This window comes from Xyrauchen texanus, chromosome 15 (genome assembly GCF_025860055.1).
Source record: "Xyrauchen texanus isolate HMW12.3.18 chromosome 15, RBS_HiC_50CHRs, whole genome shotgun sequence".
In the NCBI taxonomy this organism is placed as follows: domain Eukaryota; kingdom Metazoa; phylum Chordata; class Actinopteri; order Cypriniformes; family Catostomidae; genus Xyrauchen; species Xyrauchen texanus.
This window is the reverse complement of record NC_068290.1, coordinates 5,523,160-5,544,727: the sequence shown is the minus strand read 5'-3', so window position 1 is coordinate 5,544,727 and position 21,568 is coordinate 5,523,160. Positions and strand designations below refer to the sequence as shown.

The following is a 21,568-nucleotide window of genomic DNA, read 5'->3' as shown; positions in this document are numbered from 1 at the left end:
AGTTTCTGAATATGAAATAGGCATAGATGTGTAAATGGTCCAAAATTGACTGAATATACACCACACAGAGGTCTGGAGTAAAAACAAATCTAGGAATCAATGATAATCTTCTAAATCTTCTAAATGTAATTTTGCTCTGTACTCGTCTTTATTGGACTTCCAGGTGTATGTTTAACACAGTGGACGGCCCCACTGATGCTATGGAAGACTATCTGTGTGATCCAGAAGAGATGCCGCTGGGCACAAGGGAGAGCCGGCTGCCCTGCCCCGAGGACTGCGTGCTGTCCGACTGGAGTCCATGGACCCCATGTGACCTGGTGAGGGTTACCTCTAATCCATTTAGCCCCCGTTACACCTGATATTAACATTTGTTCTGGGTTATCCATTCACTAGTGGTCAGCTGAGACAGATCACCGTTTACAACTGGTTTTACCGTGCATCTACTGTGACCACTTTAATCCCATCTAATCGAGGCAAGGGTCTCTGATTTCATAACTGCATACATCACTCACAATGTTACTCCATGTTTCATAAGAATGAAAAAAAAAACACATTAAAAAACAAACAAAAATAAATCACTTTTGTTCCTAAATATACCTTAATATATATATTAGTTCACCAAAAAAAAAAATTCTCTCACCATTTACTCACCCCCACGCCTTCCAAGATGTGACATTCTTTCTTCTGCAGAAAACCAAAGCAAAGATTTTTAGAAGAATATTTCAGCTCTGTAGGTTCAAATAATGGAAGTGAATGGTGACTAAAATTTTGAAGATCCAAAAAGCACATAATAGCAGCATAAAAGTAATCCATAAAACTCAAGTTGTTTAATCCATGTCTTCTGAAGAAATCCAATCGGTTTGGAGTGAGAACAGACCAAAATATATCTCCTTTTTCACTATAAATCTTGACATCAACAATCTCCTTGGCGATCATGATTTCAAGCTCGATTACACTTCGTAGCGTCATCTAGCACTCAGTGCATGCGTCACGCACTAGGAAGTGTAATCGAGCTTGAAATCACGATGGTGCATTGAGACTGCAATGGCAAGATGTACAGTGAAAAAGGAGTTATATTTTGGTCTGTTCTCACCCAAAAATGATTGGATTGCTTCAGAAGACATTGATTAAACCACTGGAGTCTGTTGTATTACTTTTCTGCTGCCTTTACGTGCCTTTTGGAGCATCAAAGTTTTGGTTACCATTCACCTGCATTAGAGCTGAGATATTCTCCTAAAAATCTTCATTTGTGTTCAACAGAAGAACATCATAAACATCTGGGATAGAATGAGGTTGAGCAAATGGATCCTTTATGTAGATTTGTATTGTATTTTACTTGCTGCATTAAACATCTTTAATCTACAGGATTTGGCAGTTTAGCTGAAATTATTGGAAAACAATCACCTTTTTAAGGTAATTTTGCTATAATTCCCAGCCCTGCTTCTTAAAGGCTAATTTACTTATAAATTAGGTCCTTTCTTTCCTTTGAAATTCGGACTGGACATATGAAGACCGAATTCACTACATTTAACAAGAAAAACATATATATGCAGAGGCACATTTCAGCAACCTATGGACAGCTTTAGTAAACATTAAACATAATAATTACAAATGCAATTTCTTAAGTACCTCAATTGTTTCTCCCAAACAACAAGGGAATTTAATTGAGAAAAAATTGAGACGAAGTCTTGGAGTCTGATGCGTCTCAGATGTTTCTCCCCAAGTGTCTCCTAGATTTTCAAATATAAAATCTGCAATCAAACACCAGTATCAAACATTTCTCATCAAATTCTCCCCAGACCAAATTATCATTTACTGTATACCTCTAACTTCCTGTATATAATTTCTGTCTATTTTTTTAGAAGGATTTGTAGGAGAAACATCTGAGATAAATTTGATATTTAAATGAAACATAACTGAGAACTTATTACTGAGGTGTGCAGCCTCACACTCTCTCTCTCTCTCTCTCTCTCTCTCTCTCTCTCTCTGCAAATCTCCTCATTTGGGTTATGCCAATGGGGACTTCATTTTATCCTGGGCTTTCATGACCTCAGTGAAAGCTAGAAGACTTTGAAGTCTAAATAATGGCATAAAAATTACAGCAGGCCGTTGAGATTCACTAGTTCGACAGTAAACAAACAGCTTGAGGAGTTTGAACTATGAACTACATATTTCATATGAAATATGAACACGTTTTTCGGTTGTCTATGTTGCTTGCGAGCTTGTAAATGTGTTTTTGGAGTTATCTGCCTACTGACACGAGTTAACAGTACTCTCTGGGTTTCCTGTGTCTTTTAAAGCCTTGCACTGGAAGAGGTGACCGGGAGAGGACAGCGTTTGCCCTGCGTCTACCTAAAGAGGGAGAAGACTGTCCGGCTAGCATGCAGACCGAGCCTTGCCTTCTGAACCGGAACTGTTTTCACTACAGTTACAACATCACAGGCAAGTCACACACTGCAAACGTTTGTCTGGCTGCCTTTAGTTTTTCTTGCTAGTCCTTGTCTGCACATTAAAACTCAAAAGCTCGTATTGTATTGCCTTTTTCTTGCCTCAGTTCCATTAAAATATTTTAGACTGTGCGTGTGCATAATTTAAAAGTGACCATCATTATTGGAAATGCTGTTTCCTTCTGGCCAGAATTCATTGACGATAACCTCCCAAGATCGTTAAAACAAAACGCTGCAGTGTTGTTCATTTATGGAGCCAAAACACTCTTCAAACAATCTTCTCTAGAAAAAGACATGAGCAACGTCTGACCTAAACTTGTAGTTTAATGAGAGCCCATTGGATAATATCTGTGTGTGTGTGTGTGTGTGTGTGTGTGTGTGTGTGTGTGTGTGTGTGTGTGTGTTTTCTTAGACTGGAGCACATGCCAATTAAGTGCCAATGCTGTGTGTGGAATTGGTGTCAAGACGAGGATGTTGGACTGCGTTAGAAGTGATGGCAAGTCTGTTGACCTGAAGTTCTGCAAAGAGGTTTGTACATTAGTTTACACATAAAGCAGCTTTAGAGCCTAGCACTAGATTTGCATTTCCTTAAGGGAAAAAACTGTGTTTGAAAAGCAGCAAAATAAGTATCTTTTGCTCTTTTAGAATATGATGTTATGATGAGCCAATGGGTGCAAAAGTGAGGTTATTTTGTGCCGTATAAAGTTGTGGATTAATGTGAGTCAGAGATGGCAAAATATCAGACAAAGTCTGACAGCTCTGGTCATTTTAATTGGACCCTGTGTGTGAATCAGTTCCATGGTACTGTGTATTAACCCTGTAATCCAGTTTTCAAGCAGTTCCACTTTACATCGGAGTAGTGCAGAGAGCCTGCCCTTTGGGGAAGAAAAATGGCAAAAATGTCATTACTCAGTTGTTTCTCCTAGACAGTAATAAGATTAAATGGAGAGCAATTGGAGACTTTTGCTGAAGGCCCCAGTGATCTCAAATCTCTCTCTTTTTAGGAGAAACAAGGTAATACTTAAATGAAAAATAACAGCTACCTGTCTGTTGCAGTGTTATCAAATCAAAATGATTTCAGATGATCTAATCGAATAGATTTAAGCCCTTGTGTCAGAGCTGGATTGTGAAGTGAGTATTTCTCATGAATGCTAAAGAAAGCGAATTAAATGAGTATCTTGTTTTCCCCCACAGCTGGGCTTAGAGAAGAAGTGGCTGATGAATGCTTCCTGTACGGTGGAGTGTCCAATCAACTGCCAGCTCTCTGATTGGTCGGCGTGGTCTGATTGCTCCCAGACCTGTGGCCTCGAAGGTAATGCCAAATATTGGACAAAAATATGTATGATTCCTCACTGTTCTAAGGAAAAGTTTAGCTAAACATTTTTTAGACCGAATGTCCAATCTGCTCTTTTCCATGCAAGGAAAGTGGATAGTCATTTATACTGCCATGTTGTCAGAAAGGACAAAAACACCATAAAACGATCATGAAAATAGTCTATACGACTCATACACTATATTCTGCCGTAGTGTACAAATCTCAGTGGTAGATAAAAGAGTGTTAATGGGCAGAATACATAAATGGTAAATGGTCTGCACTTATATAGCGCCTTTTTAAGCCTTAAAGGTATTCAAAGCACTTTACACTGCGTCTCATTCACCCATTCACACACACATTCATACACCAATGGCAGCAGAGCTGCTATGTAAGGTGCTAGCCTGCCATTGGGAGCAACTTGGGGTTCAGTGTCTTGCCCAAGGACACTTCGGCATGTGGAGACGTGTGGGCCGGGATTCGAACCACCAACCCTGCGATTATTGGCCGACACGCTCTACCAACTGATTGAATGGGCACTTGAGAGTATTTGAGTAGATTTTATTTCCTATAGTAGAAAAATTTGCATGACATGGTCTTGCACGCCGGTGTGTTCATGTTGAATACTGACTGAAAAACATAAACCAAGTAGTAGGTGGAGCTTCAGGTCACACCTACCGATGACGTGCACCAATGGCAGCAAGTAGGGTTAGAAGTTTTCCTAATAGTTCGCCCAGGCAAGCTGTAACAAAACAAAACAAATCATAAAACACCTTCTTTTTGGCCAGATTTTGCTCTAAATGATGTCATATGCATTCATTCTTCAATTTTGTATGAAGTATATCTGGGCCTTAACTGGTTACTACATTTACGCCACTTTACTGTAGTAACACCATTGAAAACATGCAGTTTGGGCCACAGTTTGTCTTTAATTTCTGTGTTTCTATCAGACTATTGGAATGCAAACAGCCACGCTGTGTGGCAGGTTATATTTATATTTAGTCACCATTAGGTGTGTTGATCTAGGTTGCCCAGGTTGATCTAGATAGTTTGATCTGTCAAATGGTTTTTGTTTGTCACATGACCAATTGTGATTTTGCAAGTAGTATGTGTATTCACAACTGCAAATGAGCTCTGTTGGGGGGAAGAGTTTCAGCGACTTTATTTCGGTCTGTTCTTGACACAAAGCTCTTGTATGACTTAAGAATACTTGAAATATAGTTCTCAAGTCATATGGACTACTATGATGGTGCTTTTTTGTCCATATCTGGAGATTGGCGGTATAAATCACCATCCACTTTCGTTGTATGGAAAAGAGCAGCTCGGACATCATCTTTGTGTTTCACGGAAGTTTAAACATTATGCGACTATGCTGAGACAGAACATTCATTTTTGGGTGAAGTAGCCTTTAAATGTGTTTGTTAATGGCAGGCACGGGCAATATTCGGTTCAAGGTGTCATCAATGCAGAGAGTGAAAATATATATGTGGAAAGATAAACAGTAGCAGAGGAGACCTCTGAATTATGAGATGAAATACTGTACTGACTGAAATAGTACTGCTCAACGAATACTGATGGAACCAGCCATAGACAGACACTGACAGTCTGTCTGCCAAGTACTTCCAAGATAAGGTAGAAGAGAGGAAAATGAGAGGGGTAGTGTATTGTGTGCTGTTTTGTGTTAAATACATGTGGGATGAGCTACTGTAGCAGGTTATCTAACACAGTCATGTCTTCAGCTAGAAACTGCAAGATGATTTGTGTATGGGTGATTCTCACAAAAAAGGTTGTACTGCCTTAATACAGATTAAAAGAATAAATTCCAATTGTTGTTGTTTTTTAAATACAAAAGATTTTCTTCTAGGAGTAGGGTTAGGAGTAGAGGCTATAGCCACTTTAATTTAAACCCATTCAGAGATCTGGCACATTGTCATGTAAATATAAGGCAAATAATAAATTAAGGAAATGTGCGTGTCGTTGCAGAGAGCTGTAATAATATCGCAGTGCACAGGAGAGGAAAATGCAATAAATGAAATGTCAACAGACTCAAGTCTGACTTACAAATTACTGACTTAATAATAATAGTTAATCACACTTTTATTCTCCACGTTTATGCTGTCTAAACATCCAGGTATACTTTGTTTTTGGGCATTCTGGATCGCGCCCAGCCGACCGCGTTGCCTTTCTGGTGGTGCGTTCAGACCAGAGGCGTCGAGAGCGTCAAATCGACCGGAAGTCATTCATTTTCTATGGCAGCCAGCGTCTCTCGGCGACGAGAAGCAGCGCATCCGTGGCCGGCACGCGTCTTGGCCGTTTTGGCCATCAGAGGAAAGTTCAAGTGCGGGCAACATTATGGTAATGAGCTTTGACGCGGTTCGGTGGCAACCTATTGGAATATAGAAGTGCTCCGCTCTAGTGAAGTCTAGAGAACACAACAGTGTAAACTTTGGTTCCCACCAAACAATAGTGGAGGAGAAACTAATTATTGCCGTGGCGGGATTTTCCTGTAATGTACGATCTGTCTGTTTGCTTTCAGGGATATATGTATTTTATTTCAACCATAATTTTAGCGATCTATTTCTTACTTTCACATTTAAAAGAGTTCATGAGGATATACGCTACTTGTGATAGGTCGGCAAAAAGATATCCATGTGTGGCAGGGCGGAGAGCGGGGCCGGGTCGTGATCCTACACACCGGGTCCCGTATTAGACTAATCCAGCCTCCCTAGAGGGATAAAGGTCGACTGCAGAGGATCGTGCGGGAGAGAGAGATCGTTTACGGACATGTCCGTCATATGTGTGTTTGTCTTTTGTTTAAGTTTTATATTAAACTATTATTTATATTGACAAGCCGGTTCTCGCCTCCTCCTTTCCATTGATCCCTTTACGCCATGTCTGGATGTTTTGCGGCCCCTTTAAATGTAGTTCACAAAACCAAGCATTCCGAATAAACGCTGCCACCTATTTCAACTATGTTAGAGCTTCTACGAACCTTCCATAGCGTTGTTGGCAGGGCAGCCAGAGCGAATTTTGACGCTCTCACCTCCTCTGGTCTGAACACAGCGGATACTTTTCTGACCACGGACCAATAGGAACACGTGCGACGCATGCGCACTACAGCTGCTTTGTGACGATGGCCGTTTTCCAAATGGCATTTTTGCGCCCTTGAAGGGCACTGTGCGAACAGAACGCCACAAGAAGGGTCATTCCAAATAAATGTTAGGAAAAAAGAATTCTGAGAAGGGCAATGCTCCCTTAAGGGTGCCCACATAAAGAGCTCTGTCCTTCAGAGTGAGTAGGGCATAGGGATAATCACTTTTGATTGGAATTCGCCCATTCTTTTACAGTCAATGGCCAATGCTTGCACAGACGACTTACACAGCCGAGGGCCGCGTGCAAAAGTCAAGAAAATATGTGACGCAATTTGCATCACACATATTGTGTGTGGAGCGATCCGCAACGTGCATACCCAAAGTATACTTCGCCTGTCCGTGTGACGTAATTTCGTCATCAGGTGTGTCCGCAGATGTCCACGCACAGTGTTCGATTCTTCTGTCCGTGCGGACTATGCACGGACAAATGCGCATGCGCAAGTTTGACTGTTGCGATAGATGAGTCCACTAGGTGGCAATACGCACAGTTGGGCGGTACCATCAAGCAGTAGTCGAAGAACATATCCTTCAACATCGTTTCGTTGATGCTGTTCTTGCTTCCTCTAATGGCAGATCCTCAGTTTTTCTTCTTCTTTATACTTCTGAGTGGATATCCTGTAAATTACATGACTCGGTGCTGCCCTGTAACGTCAGGTAGCATATAACAAAGCAATTGTACTGCGCATGTGTCGAACATGTCCATTCGCGCTCATCCGCTTGAGGTATACTTTCAAAGCTGTGTGCGAGACGGAACGGAACGTGCAAAGTGAAATATACCTTGGCCTTTAGACATACTGTAGATGCCATGATGTGTGCACAAAGACAAACCTACAAATACATACAGTCTTCAATATGGGTGAATCTCACTAAAACATGAAAGAAATATTTCAATGTTCATAAAAAATAAATGGAACCTATTTTTTGCATTATTTTCATGGCAGTAACACACATTTCCCCCCTTATTTTCATCACTGTGTGTTTACAGATGTTTTGATTTGAAGTTTTATTGTAATTACCAGTATTCTCAATAGTGATTCTCATCTTGTTAAAAAAGGCATTGGAAACTTCTATAAAGAAATTACATTTTACTTGTCACTTATGTTCCTGAAAGAAACATAACTGGGTGTTTCTTCAACTTCAGGCAATTTCATATCCCAGCAGTTGATCGTTAATAAACAAACAGATTTCAGCTGTTTTCTTTTTGTTATATGAAGGTCACATTAAAACTGACTTGAAAACATTTCACCATGCCTTCATTATTTATTTTTGGTACTTTTCAAATGCCTTTTATGTACAGATGTAGCTGTTTTAGTCTTGTCCCAGACACAGACTTTCAATATTAAGCTATGAAAATTCTAATTATTACACAAATCTACACGAAGACTGAAATAAACAAAACATTTCAATAGAAATGTTTGAAAATGATTTCTGTTATTTAAAAAAAATAAGACTGTCCCACAGTTGTGGCATCATTTCTACCACACCAAATAATTTTGCCCCAAATAAGGTTTTTCAGTTAGTATACGTGTTAACCAAGTCAACAAAAGCCTCCGTGAAGAGAATGCTTGAAATGAAATATTAGACTAGTGACGTTTGAAGAAAACAAAGAAAATGAAAGTTAAATTTCACTTATGAGCAGAATATTTTTGGGGGGCATCATTTATAATCAAGCTGTAATTTTGCCAAATTATGCAAAAAGTGTGACTAATATTTGATTGTGTGTTTTTAGAATACATAAAATGTTAGCTATGAAATTAGCCTTATCAAGACAAGGAGTTGGTGTTTTTATTTCAATAACACACACTAATTATAGGAGAAGATATAGTTTGAATATACATTTTTTGATACATAAAGCAGAGAAGCATGTCTTCATTTACAGTAGATGGGTTCATATTTACTGCTTGATAATCACACTGAGTTATTAATTTAAGAATATCATCAGCCATAAATAAGGTTATTATTAGTCTAATTGATGGTGATGTCTCTTAAATTGCCTTGAACATATGTCTCAAATGTATTTTTCCATGTATTATGTGTCTTTATCCTCTAGGGAAGATGTGGCGGAAACGGACAGTGGTACAGGCATCTCAGGGAGACGGGAGGCCGTGTCCATCCCTGATGGAGCAGTGGAAACCGTGCCCCGTGCGACCCTGTTACAAATGGCAGTACGGTCCCTGGTCAGAGTGCCGAGTGGAGGTCTATCTTCCTCTCATTCTCTTATTTGCTGTGGTGGATAAAGGAAGAGTTAATCTGCAAATGAAAATATCATTTACTCACGTTGTTCCAAACCTTTATGGCTTTCTGTCTAACATGGAACTCAAAAGAAGATATTTAGCAGAATGTCTAGGTTGCTCTTTTGCATACAATAGAAGTAGAGAGTGACTGTTAACGGGGTAGTTCACCAAAAAAAATAAGAAATTCTGCCAATATTTACGCACATTATGTCATTTTAAACCACTATGACTTTCTTTTTTTTCTGTAGAACATGATTTTTATAAATATTCTGGCCAGTCTTTTGTATATAATGAAAGTGAATGTAGTTCATGTTGAAGCTATCTTGCTGCAAAATGCCAAAAAATCTTAATGTATGTATTGTAAAAGTAGTCTGTACGACTCATGCACTGCATTCCAAGTCTTCTGAAGCCATACTGGGGAACAAATGGCCAGGGTATTTCACCTTGTGAGTTCCATGGAAGAAGCCATATGGTTTTTGAACAACATGAGAGTGAGTAAACGATGATAGAATTTGAATCTCCCATCAGGTAAAAAGCACCATAAATGCACCATAACAGTAGTCCATACGATTTTTGCACTATATTCCAAGTCTTCAGACGCACAATTGCTTTGTGTCAGAAACATGAATTTCCCCTCTGCTGTAGCTCTCAAATTGTATTTATGCTTGCACATAGTCAAACTTGCACATAGGTATATGTTCACATTAGTTAATGCATTATGAACTCATAATGTACAATCTCATATGTAAAAAATTGTTTATACACCTAATGCATGAACTCATGTTTAATGTAGAGAACCTTATTGTAAAGTTTGTTACAAAGATCATATTTTATTCCATTCGCTCTCTTGTTTTTTTGTTCTGCTGAGCTCCAAGGTGGCTCATTAGATTCAAACGTTTTAATGTTTATTGAATTGCATTGAACAGTTGAGCAATACTTGAAGCTAAACACATCAATCACTCAACAGCATGCACTCTGAACACTTTGTTTTTCAACCTCTCTTTTATTCTCATCTTTTATTCTCTTATTCTCTCTGATCTCACACTGTCTCAGTCCTTCTTTTGATCTTTGGAGTTAGGAAGTGTTTGTGACTGCTCAGCGCCACACATCTGAAACCTGTGTGTGTGTGTGTGTGTGTGTGTGTGTGTGTGTGTGTGTGTGTGTGTGTGTGTGTGTGTGTGTGTGTGTGTGTGTGTGTGTGTGTGTGTGTGTGTGAGCGTGTATTTATCACTTTGTGGGGACCAAATGTCCCCATAAGGATAGTAAAACCCGAAATTTTTGACTTTGTGGGGACATTTTGTCGGTCCCCATGAGGAAAACAGCTTATAAATCATACTAAATTATGTTTTTTGAAAATGTAAAAATGCAGAAAGTTTTTTGTGAGGCTTAGGTTTAGGGGTAGAGTTAGGTTTAGGGGATAGAATATAAAGTTTGTACAGTATAAAAACCATTATGTCTATGGAAAGTCATAAAACATGGAAACACAACATGTGTGTGTGTGTGTGTGTGTGTGTGTGTGTAGGAGGTGGTGTGCGGGGTGGGCCTGCGTTTCCGCAACCTGTCCTGCTTTGTTTCGGATGGCTCCAGCGACGGGCGGAGCAGCATTGTAGATGAGGAGCTCTGCGCTGGACTGGAACAGGCCGTCGATGGGGATAAAAACATTGTTCTGGAGGAGACTTGCACCTTACCTTGCCCTGGTAATGTTTTACATAATCTGATAACTTTTAAGTTACGGTTGTAGTCATTGCATACAAACGATGACAGAAAGAAAAAAAAATAATATTTAGACTTGCATTAAACTTGCATGTTTCTTTGACTATTTGTCTCGCTGTTTATTTAGTGTTCTGAGCAGGACCACCACGTTTTTAAGATCTGTGTCAAGTTAAAACAACTTCAGACTTCAAAACACACCTCGAGACACCTGCATTGTGTTTGTCACGCTGAGGCTTAAAGAAATTGTTCACCCTAAAATAAATATTCTCTCATGATTTACTCACCTTCATGTCATCCCAGATGTGTATGACTTTCTTTCTTCTGCTGAACACAAACGAAGATTTTAGAAGAATAGTTCAGCTCTGTATGTCCTCACAATGCAAGTGAATGGGTACCAAATTATTGAATCTCCAAAAGCACATAAAGGCAGCATAAAAGTAATCCATAAGACTCCAGTGGTTAAATCATGTCTTCAGAAGCAATATGAAAAGTGTAGGTGAGAAACAAATCAATATTTAAGTCCTTTTACCATCAATCTCAACTTTCATTTTTACATTCTTCTTCTTTTGTTTTTGGAAATTTGCATTCTTCATGCATATCGCCACCTACTGGCAGGGATGAGAATTTTAAGTAAAAAAAGGACATGTTGGAGCTTCATAATTTGGTACCCATTCATTTGCATTGTTTGTGTTCAGCAGAAGAAAGAAAGTTTTTCACATCATGGATGGCATAGTCGTGTAAATTAAAAAAAAAAAAATTCAAATGTGTTCCAAGACACCTGTTCCATTTTCTTTTCTTAACGCAAGAATACATTCGGTCTGAACAGCCTGTAATACATTCATTTCCATAGAAGTTACATTTGTGTCCTGCTGTTTTTTAGCATTTTGTGCTGGACCATCACATTTTTTTAAGACGAATGTCATGTTACAAGAACTTCATCTTTTAAAAAGTCATCTCAATTCTGTCCGGATGACCCCTAACATGTTACTTTCTATAAAAATGTACCGTTCCACAGCGGGTCACTGTCTTTTCAGCATTTTGCACAGGACCACTTTTTAAGACACCTCATGTTAAAAGAACTTAAACTTAAAAAAAAAAAAAGAAATGTCTTGAGACACCTGCGTTCTGTTCAATTCTTTGTGCCATGTCTTATCTTTTTTAAACGCAAGAACACGTTCGGTCTGAACAGCCCCTAACATGTTATTTAAATAACAATGCAGTGTAATCGCTGCTTGTTTTATTGAACACATCTCTTCTGTTTCTAAGTGATGAATGTGACTGAAAGGGGAGATTTCAGCGACTGCACCCCATTTTGTTATCCAGTTGATATCCAACTGTGGTTGTTCGTTTTGGATATCGGTCAGGTTGTCACTTCCTGTTTAAGTGGGCAATTCTTGGCCAGAATAAGCTGCAGTGTGAACCAGCTATAACATTGGTAAGTTGGTAAGTGGGCAGCTATCCTATGAACGGCTCTCCTGTCCCTCCACTCAGGTGACTGTTATCTGATGGAGTGGTCCGACTGGAGCTCATGTCAGAGTGTGTGTGTGAAGGGCCAGCGTTTGGACTTCAGTCCTGTCCAGGTCCGCTCGCGTGCCGTCTTTGCCCAGGAACCAGAGAACATTGCTCAGTGCCCCGATCAGGAGTGGCAGGCCCGGCCCTGTACCAGTGAGATAAACTCTCCTACTCTCTCATTTGCATATAGACATAACAACCAATTCTTTGATGTTAAGTATGGAGGATTTTCAGAATAAATACCTTTTACATCATCTGATTTTGCACATTGATTATTAACAGTGTTGGGGAGTAACTAACTAATAGAAGTGACGATACTAATTACACTATTTTACTTTCAAAAGTCGTTTTTCCAGTAACAAGATACTTTTCCCATTAAATAGCGATGTTGTGTGACAAAACGCTAAATTGCTGATTTTTGACAGAGTTTAATAAATACAGTTTCTAGGTTTATTATATAGATTTAGTGCACATTTATAAGCTCATTTGATCAAGTTTAATGCTGTCATCTAAATTGGGATCCTCATTGTTTTTAATATCAGATAAGTACTGCTCAGATTGTAAAATTAAGTTAAATCCAGTGCTATTAATTAAATATTGCCCCCTTAAATAGCTTAAATTCCTAGTAACCTGTAGTGTGCAGCTATCTACTGTTCTTCCTAGAAGGGTAACAACTAAAAGGGTAGCTTGACTGTAGTTTAACAAAATGTAGTAATAATAATACATTTTATTTGTAATGTGCTTTTATACATAAATATACTGTACGTATATGCAAATATACACTCGCTTATAAATAAAAGCACAGAAAATAAGCACAACACTGAGTAGAATGAAATAAATGTAAAATAAAAACTCATAGCATAATATAAAATAAACAAACAACAAAGTACATAATTTCAAAATAACAGAATAAATATAGTAAAACAGCAATTGCAAGCATTATTAAATAAATAAATAGTTACCCTACCATTTCTAATCAGTATGAGTGATTTTATAAGGATATGTTTTTTTAATCATTTAAGTAGTTCAATGTGGAAGCATTTTTAATGACAAGACCATTACTTAGGGGCAGGAAAGGACTTGTGAATAATAGTTTGACCAAAGATTAACCACTGTCCGCTGCATGTGGCGGCAGTATATTAATTTACTCTGTTAATTTTCCTTTTAGGTGGAGAGTGTTATGAGTACAGGTGGATGGGCGATTCTATGCTGATCTGGTGTGAACGTTCTGATGGAATAAACGTTACAGGTGCTCTATCGCATTACCTGACATCTCCATAAGTCACATGAATGAATAGCTTAGTTGTACATGAAGCATTTGTACTCGCAGATACCAGTTCAGTATAGAACTTCCGAGTCCCTTTGGAAAGACAAAGGTTAGGTTCGGAATAGCATACTAACATACTACTCTTACTACTCCTTTACTAAAGAACAGGTATACTATGGAAGCCCTGAATTGCAAGGTTAAAAATAAATTGTTACTTGGTGATTTTTTTCTTTTTCTTTTTTTTTGTGCCTTAAGGGCTTCCTGAGCCCATGTCCTAAAAACAAATCTCCATTATTATTGATCTATTTTCCGGCAGAATTATTATTATTAATATTTTTTTTTTTTTAAATGTTGTTTCTTTTAAAAAAAAAATATTTGTAAAAATAAAAAAAGAAATTTTGTCATCAGTGAGCATGAAATCTTATGCTGACAAGGTGACAGAATGTGGGAAGGTAATCAAACATTCAGTAATAACTCCTGTTTTCACAATTTACAATATTATTATTTATTAAACATATGTAACCTGGGGTAAATTTATTTAATTGTGAAATGTCATGTATTAGCAGATTCTAACATTATGCAAATAGTTCTTTCTTTATTCAGATTTGCTAAACATTCTTGTTATTTTATTGTACTATAACTATACATTTATAAATCAACAGATTAATTACCATAGACATTGTTACCTTGTTGGCATAAGATTTCATGCTTACTAATAGTGACACCTGGTGGCCAAGTTTGGTACCACATGCTAATTGTTAGCTAGTAAGATTATTATTATTATAATTTCTTTTTCATATGTTGCCTATTGAAAAAAAAAATGATAGAAAATATTTTTCAAGAGAAAAAGGAAAATTGCCAGAGGGGAAAATGTATTTATTTATTTTATTCATTTTCTTCTTTTTTTTTTTTTTTTTTTTTTGTAGGACATAGGCTCAGGAAGGCACAAAGACGCCTTAATAAATATGTTTTTATTACTTTTTACCTTGCAAATCACGGCTTCTGTAGTATACAATACCTTGATAACCTACAGTACTACATTTGCTAAAATAAGCAGTATTTTACAATGTGCAGCACACTGCATGAAATACTGAATCTAACAATGAAATGTGCTCGACTTGACCTTTAATTAAATTTTGATAATGAATGAATCCGATGTAATATCACAAATGATTTTTAACAACTCTATTTGGACTTAAAAATGTTACATATTGACATATTGTTTTATCAAAGATGATAGGAAGGTACACATGTAGCAAACTATGATTTGGTTTTCTAATACCATTGTTTAAAATCTTTTTTAGAAAGTATAAAGTGCACACTATTCACTAAGTAGTACATTTGTATTCCATTCCAAATATAGCAATAGTATAACAACATTTTCAGTATTAATTATACTAATGTATACTGTAATATCTTACAGTATCTATAATATTGTCAAAACTTTGAAAATGATCTCGACCCTGCTTTTTCTTACAGGTGGATGCCCTCCAGCCCTGGCGCCAGGGTCAGACCCATCATGTGATCCATCTTGTGACAAGCCAGAGTCGTTCTGCTCAGAGGTAAGACACAAGAGGATTGTGGGATTACTGTAATTCTGAGAGCACAGTGTATCTGTAACTCTCGCTCCAACTGCAATTATCATAATGAATCTTGTAACAGGGAGTCAGCCCCCACAAGGTCATAGGATGTACTTTTGATTTAATTTATGGGTGACGTAGATCTATATTCAGGGAAGAGTGGTATCTCCACAGTCATATAGGAGGATACACTTTCACATTATTTAGATTAGTGGTTGAACAATATATGTGTTAACAGGTTTATTCTTAATTTATTACATATGTTTCACCCAATCCTGAATTGTAGCTTTATTGATTCTGGGTCTAAAATATACACTCACCAAACACCAAATAAGTCAAAATTGGCTTTAGCAAGAAAATTAAACAGAGTGATTGTGTTTACGAGATGAGTGCTCATGAACACTTTCCAATGGAGCCCTGGCTTTCCAATTGAGTGCATGTCAATTAAATGATCTTATGGAAACTAATTGCACAACTCACCATGTGCCCCACTGAGAGCGAGAACCACATTATATCGACCACAAGGAGGTTACCCCATGTGACTCTACCCTCCTTAGCAACCGGGCCAATTTAGTTGCTTAGAAGACTAAAATATGAAAATTTTGGGGGGCCTGGGTAGCTCAGTGCTACCGCTGGCTGGCTACCACCCCTGGTGTTCGCTAGTTCTGAATGCCAGGGCATGCTGAGTGAATCCATCCGGGTCTCCTAAAGCAACCTAATTAGCCACGGTTGCTCGTGGTCGCTATAATGTGGTTCGTTCTCGGTGGGGCGTATCTCAGCGCTATATCTCCGCTTAACAAGTCACGTGATAAGATGCACAGGTTGACGGTCTCGGACGTAACTGAGATTCGTCCTCCGCCACCCGGATTGAAGCGAATCACTACGCCACCAGGAGGACTTGGAGTACATTGGGAATTGGGCAATTTTACAAATTGGGAGAAAAAGGAAAAAAAAAAATGAAAATGTTAGGCATCATATAGGCCTAAATCTCAACCATTGTCCAGAGTGGTATTACTACTGATACCTTCTCTTTTGTCTGGCTTAACTGCACAGATGTAGTACTAAGTACACATCTGCCTGCAATATGTTCCACAGGTAGTCCCTGCAAACTCAATACCTCCACAAGGCTCCCAAAAACATGTTGTATGGATGAGGGTGCATCCATGTTACATTTACCACAACATGTTAGGTCAATGTGTGCTGCAACATGTATCTTTTCCCTGTGCAATAACGTGGAGGTGTTCAACAGGTTTTTTGCAGCCAAAGCTTTAAGGTGTGTTTATACAGAAAATACTTACTTATTAAAAAATAAACCTACTCTGAGAAATATTTATTGGAGTAAAACGTGTAGCAACTAGCCCCGGTCTCCCCCATTGTTGACTATTCATGACTGACCCCCAACTACACCAACATCTCCACCACACTACTGTTGTCTTTCTGATCTCTGGTCAGACTTGAGTCATTTCAAACACACCTACAGATGCTACAGACAGACTGTCAGACTGCAACATTCTAAGAAGAATCTTCATTAAAATAATCCACTAACCAGGTAAAACAGATTATATATTCTGTATTAAATACCAATACTGTATTTAACTTCATCTGATTTAAACTGCATTATAATCGCTCACATAATGTTTCCTCTTTTCCTCCAAATAATTTTCCTACACGGCAAGAATTTTCAGAAATTATATAAGGTAACATTCAAACTGTTGTTGCAATCTTTTAATATCCATTTATATGTTGGTTTACCTATTCAGTCTTCTGTTGCTAACAATATTTTATTTCTTTTAAGCATCCTGCAAGACTTACAATATGACTATAAGGAAGAAACATTCCTACTTTCATCCTGGAAAATGCAGACTCAATGAAGATCGTGGCAAATAGAGAGAAGAGTAAGTTTAATGGTGCAATATGTAATGTATGTAATGGACTAAAGCATAAAACTATCATAATATGTTATCAGAGATTTAGGAAACCTGCTAAGTTGAAATATTGGCTCCTCCAAAAACAATGGTACAGCCAATATATTCTACTTTGAAATGTCCGTTCCAGGCCGGAATTTCTGTTTGTGTTTTGGCCTGTGTGATCCCGTCCACTGCCCATTCCCCAATAGTATTTTACACCCCGGGTTGCCAGATTTGAAAATAGTTAGCAGGCAAACAGCAATACATCTAGCTAACTTCAACAGTTATAAAAAATCCACATGAGCTGGTTTATAATTTGCAAACAATAAAAACACTGCAAACATATACATTCGCCAATCAGCTTACAGTGTAAGGCTCGTCGTTTGCCATTGTCAGTATGCTCGTTCCTGTTGCGTGTCCTCAACCTGGCAACATGCCTGAGTTTCGAGTCTGGGGAGGAGGGGGCTGGGAAGACAACTCTCTCCAATATTTTGAATTTGGACAGCAGTACCCATTTTAAATGCTTGATGTCATTGTTACATATTGCTCCATTAATATCTTTTATACAGTTGATGTATCTATTTCGATGCATATGTTGTTTGGAGTTCTTTAAGTGGGTGTTTTCAGTGGTTAAATGACTGTTGTGTTTTACAGTTGCTTGAGACAAGGTCAAAAGAGACAGACACTGGAGTATTGTGTATTCCGTGGAAATGCTCTGATGAAGAAGATGGTGTGGGTTGTAAAACCAGCAGCTTTGAGAAGCTCTGTTCCAGGAGCTACAGAACAGACTTGATGCAGACCCACACTATACTGGGAATTAATCACTTTCATGTGATGACAAGTGACACAGAGTCAGATGCCAGTTAATTTACTGAACTCTAATTGAAGCTTCACAATGTATTTCAGATAGTTGTCTGTATATTTTATTATTGTTATTTCACATTTTCCTTTTAATAAAGATCTTCAAACCCAATTTTTGTCTCAACGTTTATGTTGTTCCAACATTGATTAAAAGCCTGTAATAAGAGGCATAAGCTAAATGTTGTTTAAGATTGGGCTACATTTTAGTTTAACCAATCAAATTACAGCTAATTCATGCAGTGGTCCAGTGGCTGTCAAGATTTGGGGATGTGCTAAATAAATTGTATCCAATAAAATCAAAGCCAGTGTAAGCATTGACCTAATGGCGGTCAAGATTTAAGGGTAGGTTAAGTTTAGGGGCAGCCAATCCAGTTTGAGAAAAATTACCAATAGTAGTGACCATTTTATTCAAAAGGTGAGAAATGCAAATGTGACTCAGGTGTGGAAAAAGTCTCCTGGCAAAAATACAGAAGGTCACTATACATCCGAGACAGTTTATACAGGAGTCTACTGGTCCGGATACAGCTCATCAGTGTATTCAATAGTATGTACTTTCCCATCACCACTGAAGTAAATACTTTTAGTATGTAGTAATGGTGAGTGAATGGGAGGAATGTGGAATTATAGAGCATGAGTTTATTTGTGTGACTTTCCTGCCCCCTGCAGGATGGTTTATGCACATGCGAGGAAGGCTATACTGAGGTGTTGACAGCAGAGGGGCAGTTGGAACAGTGTACACCAATCCCTGTGCTGGAGATCCCCACAGCAGGAGATAAGAAATCTGATGTCAAAATCAGCCGAGCCATCAACCCCACCCTGTCCACCACCATACAGCCAGGCCGAGTGGGCCGCACCTGGTACTTGCAACCCTACGGACCTGGTAAATCAATCACACAAATGCTGTTAGCTTCCTTTACTAAGAGCCTTTTCCTGATTATATGAAATGTACAGCTCCATCCAGTTGATTATTGGGTATGTAGTTTGGTCATTTTCAATATATCTTTGGGGGTACAACTGTGTGCATTAATCATGGCTGTCTCTAAGCATATGGGGGCCCTAAGCAAAGTCCTACCTCCTAATGACACCATAATACAATCTTCAAAAAATTGTATGTATTAACTTTATACAGAGTTGGGAGGGTTACTTTGATTCCACTACAGATTACAGAATACATGCTGTAAATTGCATGTAATGAATTTGAAATGTATTATGTTAGAAATAGTATTTTGGCTCTGCTTAAAGCTAAATGTTCATCTGACAATTTATACACCGTTTATTTATATTTCTGCTGCTCCAAACGTACTTCTCTGTCTGCTCGTATGAATGTAACGCATCATAAGAAAGTCTTTCTTTCAAAGTGTTTCAAAAATACTTTTTGAATGTAACTGCATTGTGATTACCAACTATTTGAATTGTAACTGTAGTGGAATATAGTTACTAATATTTATTATTTTAAATACGTAATCAAGTTACACGTATTAAGTTACTCCCCAACCCTGACTATACTGTATATACACCGATCAGCCACAACATTAAAACCACCTGCCTAATATTGTGTTGGTCCCCTTCGTGCTGTCAAAACAGCGCCAACACGCATCTCAGAATAGCATCCAGATGGGCTGGTTTGAGTATATCTGTAACTGCTGATCTCCTGGGAATTTCACACACAACAGTCTCTAGAATTTACTCAGAAAAGTGCCAAAAAACATCCAGTGAGTGGCAGTTCTGTGGACTGAAATGCTTTGTTGATGAGAGAGGTCAACAGAGAATGGCCAGACTGGTTTGAACTGACAAAGTCTACGGTACCTCAGAAAACCTTTCTGTACAATTGTGGTGAGAAGAATATAATCTCTGAATGCTATTCTGAGATGCGAGTTGGCGCTGTTTTGGCAGCACGAGGGGGACCTACACAATATTATGCAGGTGGTTTTAATGTTGTGGCTGATCGGTGAATATATTAGTATATTAATGGAAAAAAAATAACAATAGATTAGCAATACATAATTATGCAAATTAACAATAAATGACTATAAATAACAATAAATTACAAAAAAAATTAAATTGTAAAAATATAAAAACACAACCTTGCTATGTGTGCCCTGCTTATACCACTTATAGCTAGAAAGTGCCCTGGTATTAATAGCAGTTCTTTTTATATTTTAAGAAATGTAATTACGATTCATTATTTATGTGAATTATTTCTCAAAATACACCTTATTGAAACTTTTCCCTTTCTTTAAGGTGAAACAAAGAAAAACTTGGTTGATTATAATATCTTGCATTTTTAAGAAATCTAATTGGAAAATATTGATTTCAGAGACTTTTTATAAACGAAAAGTTGTCTAGCACTCGGATAACTAAATTATTGTGTGGCGAAAAGCTTTGCAAATATGATAAGGGCAAATATCAAAAGCTAAAGAAAAAAAAATATTAAACCTGTATTGAAGGAATATGAAACCCAAAAATTCAAATGGTCCTTTATCTTTGAGACACAAAAGGAACATTTTTAAAGAATCCTCGGACAGCTATATACCATACAATGACCATGTGTGACCAGCTCCAAAAGGACCAAAAATGACCATAAAAGCCAAATAAAAGTAATTTACATGACTAATGTACTATAGTCCAAGTCTTCTGAAGCCATACTATAGCTTTGTGTGAGGAACAGACCAAAACTTGGTCTTCCCCTCTACTGCATCTCTCAAATATCGTTCATACTTGAATTGGTCCATCACGTTTGGTCACGGCACATGTGAGAACCAATTGTATTTAGGCGCCATTAACATCTGATAAAATTAACTTTAAAGTTCCTTCCTTCGAAGAGTGTTCTGAATGTCACTTTTACTGAAAAGCTGCAAAATTGCACATGATAAATAACAAACTACTTTTCTCTCTTTAGACGGTAAGTTGAAGACTTGGGTATACGGCGTGGCGGCTGGTGTTTTTGTCCTCCTGGTCTTTATAGTGTCAATGATTTACCTTGCATGGTAAGAAAAACGCCCTTTTCGTCTCATCTGCTTCATCATCACCATGTTTGTTTCTTATTTACTCCATCCATTCATTTGCTTCTATTTTTCTTTAACCCATCCATCCATCCATACATCCCTGATCCATAATGAGTAGCAGTTACTGTGCCATCCGCCGCTCACTCGAGACGCCAGATTCTGCCAACGGTACGGTGGTGTGGATGGGCCAAGATGCCTATGAACTGACATACACCTGCCCTGAGTGCCAGCAGCCAGGTCAAGAGTCTAGATCCAGTTAAATGCTGGAGAAACAGGATCCTGACATCGCAGCCCCACCTGCTCAGTGTCTCGGCCCCGATCTGTGCCTTACTAATGTTTGGTTAACTTGCATCGAGCTGCTTGGGTAGGCTGCCTAAAAAGATACTGTAGAGACCTTCTTCTGATAATATGTCACAGGGTAATTCTCACGGAACGTCATGTGTAACTCCAAATCAATTAAAATGTAGAAATGAAATTCTACTTTACATAAAGCCCACTTTTGGAACCAATAAGATTTGTTTTTATTTGTACATTATTTTCAGGACATTTAAGCACGTTTTACCCCCCAATTCTCATTA

At 38.1% G+C, this 21,568-nt stretch overlaps 1 protein-coding gene across 1 annotated transcript in view; it reads left to right on the top strand.

Moving 5' to 3' along the window:
- Positions 1-21,250, top strand: part of LOC127655513 (thrombospondin type-1 domain-containing protein 7A) — a 156,705-nt gene extending 135,455 nt beyond the window's left edge. Inside the window, exons 21-32 of the mRNA XM_052143382.1 lie at positions 164-317; positions 2,301-2,442; positions 2,860-2,975; positions 3,642-3,759; positions 8,962-9,107; positions 10,668-10,842; positions 12,350-12,523; positions 13,539-13,619; positions 15,117-15,199; positions 18,652-18,865; positions 20,885-20,972; positions 21,109-21,250. Of these exons, the coding sequence (XP_051999342.1) occupies positions 164-317; positions 2,301-2,442; positions 2,860-2,975; positions 3,642-3,759; positions 8,962-9,107; positions 10,668-10,842; positions 12,350-12,523; positions 13,539-13,619; positions 15,117-15,199; positions 18,652-18,865; positions 20,885-20,972; positions 21,109-21,250 (1,633 nt within the window). The remainder of the gene's footprint in view (positions 1-163; positions 318-2,300; positions 2,443-2,859; positions 2,976-3,641; positions 3,760-8,961; positions 9,108-10,667; positions 10,843-12,349; positions 12,524-13,538; positions 13,620-15,116; positions 15,200-18,651; positions 18,866-20,884; positions 20,973-21,108) is intronic.
- Positions 21,251-21,568: the final 318 nt, after the last annotated feature.